The 4,510-nt window shown below is 41.6% G+C and overlaps 1 protein-coding gene across 1 annotated transcript; it reads right to left on the reverse strand.

Moving 5' to 3' along the window:
• Positions 1-855: 855 nt before the first annotated feature.
• LOC120062056 (tubulin alpha chain-like) lies at positions 856-3,877 on the reverse strand. The gene is made up of 4 exons (XM_039011865.1): positions 3,829-3,877; positions 2,510-2,732; positions 2,063-2,211; positions 856-1,959 (listed from the first exon to the last, which is right to left on the reverse strand). The coding sequence occupies exons 1-4, from the start codon at positions 3,829-3,831 to the stop codon at positions 979-981; spliced, it is 1,356 nt and encodes a 451-aa protein (XP_038867793.1). The 5' UTR covers positions 3,832-3,877; the 3' UTR covers positions 856-978.
• Positions 3,878-4,510: the final 633 nt, after the last annotated feature.

Below are 4,510 nucleotides of genomic sequence, written 5' to 3' on the forward strand. Positions count from 1 at the left end.
TAATACATTTGCAACAATTTCTAAAAACCAGATTTTGATTTGTCATTATGGGGTATTGTGATGTCATTATGGGGTATTGTGATGTCATTATGGGGTATTGTGATGTCATTATGGGGTATTGTGTGTAGATTACTGAGATGTTTTATTTTTTAAATCCATTTCAGAACAGCTGTAACGTAACAAAATGTGGAAAAAGTCAAGCGGTTTGAATCCTTTCTGAAGGCACTGTACAAATATTTGTAGTCTATCTATCTCTATCAACCAGTCCAACTACATTAGCAAACTGCTGAGGATAACAATATGTAAAATTGCCTGCTGAAGAATATAACATTACAAACGTTTCATCAGTATGACAACTGAGCTTTGCCACATACTGCATAGACAGGGACAGACATGCTTAGTCTAGATAAAAGTAATGTTTGCAAAATAAGTATTTTACTTTGGTATATAAACCTACTGATATCAATTTACTCTGTGGTCACTTATCTGTATGTGACTTATAACATTGTTACAGGATGTCATAACAAAGACAGAGAACAACCTTCTTTATTGATGATAATTTTATTAGGATCTCGCTACAAAAGCATAGATTAAGCAAGGACATCAGCCTTTGTGAGTGAGCATATTTTAAGACTTGTAGACTACACCTAACCATCCTGCTACTTCATTATATTGGTTGTTCAAGGCAGAATCATACACTCTTAGAAAAAAAGGTGCTATCTAGAACCTAAAAGGGTTCTTTGGCTGTCCCTGTAGGAGAACCCTTTGAAGAACCCTTTTTGGTTCACGGTTGAACCCTTTTGGAACTCAAAAGGATTTTACCTGGAACCAAAAATGATTCACCTGGAAGCAAGAAGGGTTATCCTATGGGGACGGTCGAAGAACCCTTTTGGAACCCTTTTTCTAAGAGTGTAGTGGAAACAATTCAGTCATTCTCAGCTCTGGGTCACATAGGAATGTGTGAATTTGGCAGGGTATTTAATACTCCTCTCCCTCCTCCTCTCCCTCTCCCTCAATGGAGTCGACACCCACCTCCTCATAATCTTTCTCCAGGGCAGCCATGTCTTCCCTGGCTTCAGAGAACTCTCCCTCCTCCATACCCTCACCTACGTACCAGTGCACGAAAGCACGCTTGGCATACATCAGGTCAAACTTGTGGTCAAGGCGGGCCCAGGCCTCTGCAATAGCAGTGGTGTTGCTAAGCATGCACACTGCCCTCTGGACCTTGGCCAGATCTCCACCAGGTACCACAGTTGGGGGCTGGTAGTTGATACCAACCTTGAAACCAGTTGGGCACCAGTCTACAAACTGGATGGAGCGTTTTGTTTTGATGGTGGCAATGGCAGCGTTAACGTCTTTGGGCACAACGTCACCACGGTACAGCAGACAGCAGGCCATGTACTTGCCGTGACGTGGGTCACATTTCACCATCTGATTACATGGCTCAAAGCAAGCGTTGGTGATCTCAGACACAGAGAGCTGCTCATGGTAAGCCCTCTCTGCTGAGATCACTGGGGCATAGGTGGCCAGGGGGAAGTGGATACGGGGATAGGGCACCAAGTTGGTCTGGAACTCTGTCAGATCCACATTGAGGGCACCATCGAATCGGAGGGAAGCAGTGATGGAAGACACAATCTGGCCAATCAACCTGTTAAGATTGGTGTAGGAGGGACGCTCAATATCGAGGTTCCTACGGCAGATGTCATAGATAGCCTCATTGTCTACCATGAAAGCACAATCTGAATGTTCCAGGGTGGTGTGGGTGGTCAGGATGGCGTTGTAGGGCTCAACAACAGCTGTGGACACCTGAGGAGCTGGGTAGATGGAGAACTCAAGCTTGGACTTCTTGCCATAGTCAACAGACAGGCGTTCCATCAACAGGGAGGTGAAACCGGAACCGGTGCCACCTCCAAAGCTGTGGAAGACCAGGAAGCCCTGGAGGCCAGTGCACTGGTCAGCCTGGAGAGGAGGAGAGATGTTTCAGATCATTATGGTTGGACAACGACAAGAAATATAAAGGATGTACAATAAGGCATCGCTAGAGGTTGTTGGAGATTCTCACCAGTTTGCGAGTCCTGTCCAGAACCATGTCTATGATCTCTTTGCCGATGGTGTAATGCCCACGGGCGTAGTTGTTGGCTGCATCCTCCTTCCCAGTGATCAGCTGCTCAGGATGGAAGAGTTGGCGGTAAGTTCCTGTGCGCACCTCATCTGGAACAAAGAAAGCGCTTTTATCTGAAGAAGTCACGAATGATACACACAAAAAAATGAAGGTTCCTTAAGGGTTCTTTGGGAAGGGTGATGGTTCTATGTGATAATTAAAATGTAGGGGTGGCAGCTGATTATAATATTAGTTATTTTTGTGCAGCCGTGAGTGAGAGTGTCATTCCAGTTTATCTAATCTGTTGTGTTGTGTTATGCTATTATGTATTTTGCACTATATAGAACCATTTGTTTTTAGTGTGTTGCACAGTGTCATCATCATTGTTTCAAGACAAAGTGATCTTACCAATGACAGTGGGCTCCAGATCCACAAACACAGCCCTGGGAACGTGCTTGCCAGCTCCAGTCTCACTGAAGAAGGTGTTGAAGGAGTCATCTCCTCCTCCAATGGTCTTGTCACTGGGCATCTGACCATCAGGCTGGATCCCATGCTCCAGACAGTAGAGTTCCCAGCATGCATTGCCCATCTGGACACCAGCCTGACCCACGTGTACTGAGATACATTCACGCTGGTTCAAAAAATGTAAAAGTATATAATTAATTTAAAAAATAAATGTATTTGAGGCAAGTGTCCTAATTTCTCATAATCACATTCCAAGAAATGTATAGTAAATTACAACCAGACCATTTAAAAAAAAGTCATAATGAGACCTTTGTAGTCTAGATGTGTGCTTTTGCGCCGGTTTCCCAGACACAGATTAATCTTAGTCCTGGACTAAAAAGGTATTTCAATGGAGATTCTCCATTGACCATGCTTTGTAATCCAGCACTAGGTTTATCTGAGTCCGGGAAACCTGCCCTTGATGTCTGAATGAGCCACTCTCAATATGCTAGCCTAGCACCTGCTACAAGGGTCATAAATGCTGATATCATTTAAAAAAATACATTTTTTAATTTGGTCCCATTCTGCACAGACAAAAACATGCTGATAGACTAAAAATAAATGTACAGCGTGCTAAATGTGGTGGCAGATGCTAGCCTACCTCACTGAGTGAAATATGAATAATTAACGTGAACATTCTGAATTTCAGTAAAGGCTACACCATAAAACATATTTACCTTACATGTATTTCATTTTTTAACAGGCTATTTATCTGATAAATTACACATAACAGTCTATTATAATTACATTGCACATAGGCATAATCAAACTGTTTGGATTTGGCCAACACATGCTTCGGCTTTTGTATGACTGAATTCACACCATTTCCAAATGTCCTTAGCTTGCTTTGTATGGCAGAGCAGTCTATTACAATTTGCGTGTCTGTATCTAAATTAGCCTACACTGGTTTTAATATAGATGCCATTTAGGATGTTCCTATAAAAAAACGTGGGTTTGAACACTACAAACCATTTTTCAACTAAACTGAACAACAACACCAACTCTCTAGGCTACTACTAAACGCGCGTTTAAGAATAATAGAACATTCTCGACCTACAAGACCCGTGCATCCTTTCTAGCAGACCCACCCATAAACAACATGTAATGTACCCTAACCACTGTCTCATTACGGAACATCTCAGAAATTGTATACCCAATTGTAAAATAAATAAATAATAATGATACAATACAAATGTTTTTTTAGAATGAAATGAACGGCTCACCATTTTGATTGCTTTATGAGGAAAGGTATGATAGAGGCGCCGGAAAGACGAACAGTGCACGCTTCTCTAGACAGCCTCAGAGTGCGCTGGCCACTGCAGGAGGAGGCGGAGGCGGTGCTTTCTCATTCAATGAACAGACAGCGACACACAGCCACAGCCCAGATTCGATGAGAAAAGACAAAGCATGTTTGCAGATAATTACGTTGTTTTAGTTTTATTACTATATTATTATAATTTTGAAGTCGAAATGAAATATGTAGGCTTAATAAACGCTGTAGATCGAATTTAGCTCAATGAGACTGAGAAAGTGACAATTGGCGTTGACCAGTCTATGGTGACTGAAAATGATTTATTTATGTGAATATCATTATTTTTGTTATAATGAAAAACATTATGAGGGTTATAAAATGGTATGTAAAATATGTTTTGTAGTCTCTTAAGCCATTACAAAGGTCTAAATAGCAGTAATGGACACACCGTTCATAGAGTGCCTTTTGCTGGATGACATTGCACATAGGCCTACGTGAGATACTGTAAATCCCATGTAAAAAATAAAGAAATGAAGACAGGCTTGAGTAAGGTGCTGAATGGTCAAATCTAAACCCTTCAAAACAAACACACACACGCACACATTGCGCCACATGCACTCTGTTTTGTAAGTCAATTAATTATTCAGTCCCAA

The sequence above is a fragment of the Salvelinus namaycush genome, chromosome 2 (assembly GCF_016432855.1).
Source record: "Salvelinus namaycush isolate Seneca chromosome 2, SaNama_1.0, whole genome shotgun sequence".
Taxonomy (NCBI): Eukaryota; Metazoa; Chordata; class Actinopteri; order Salmoniformes; family Salmonidae; genus Salvelinus; species Salvelinus namaycush.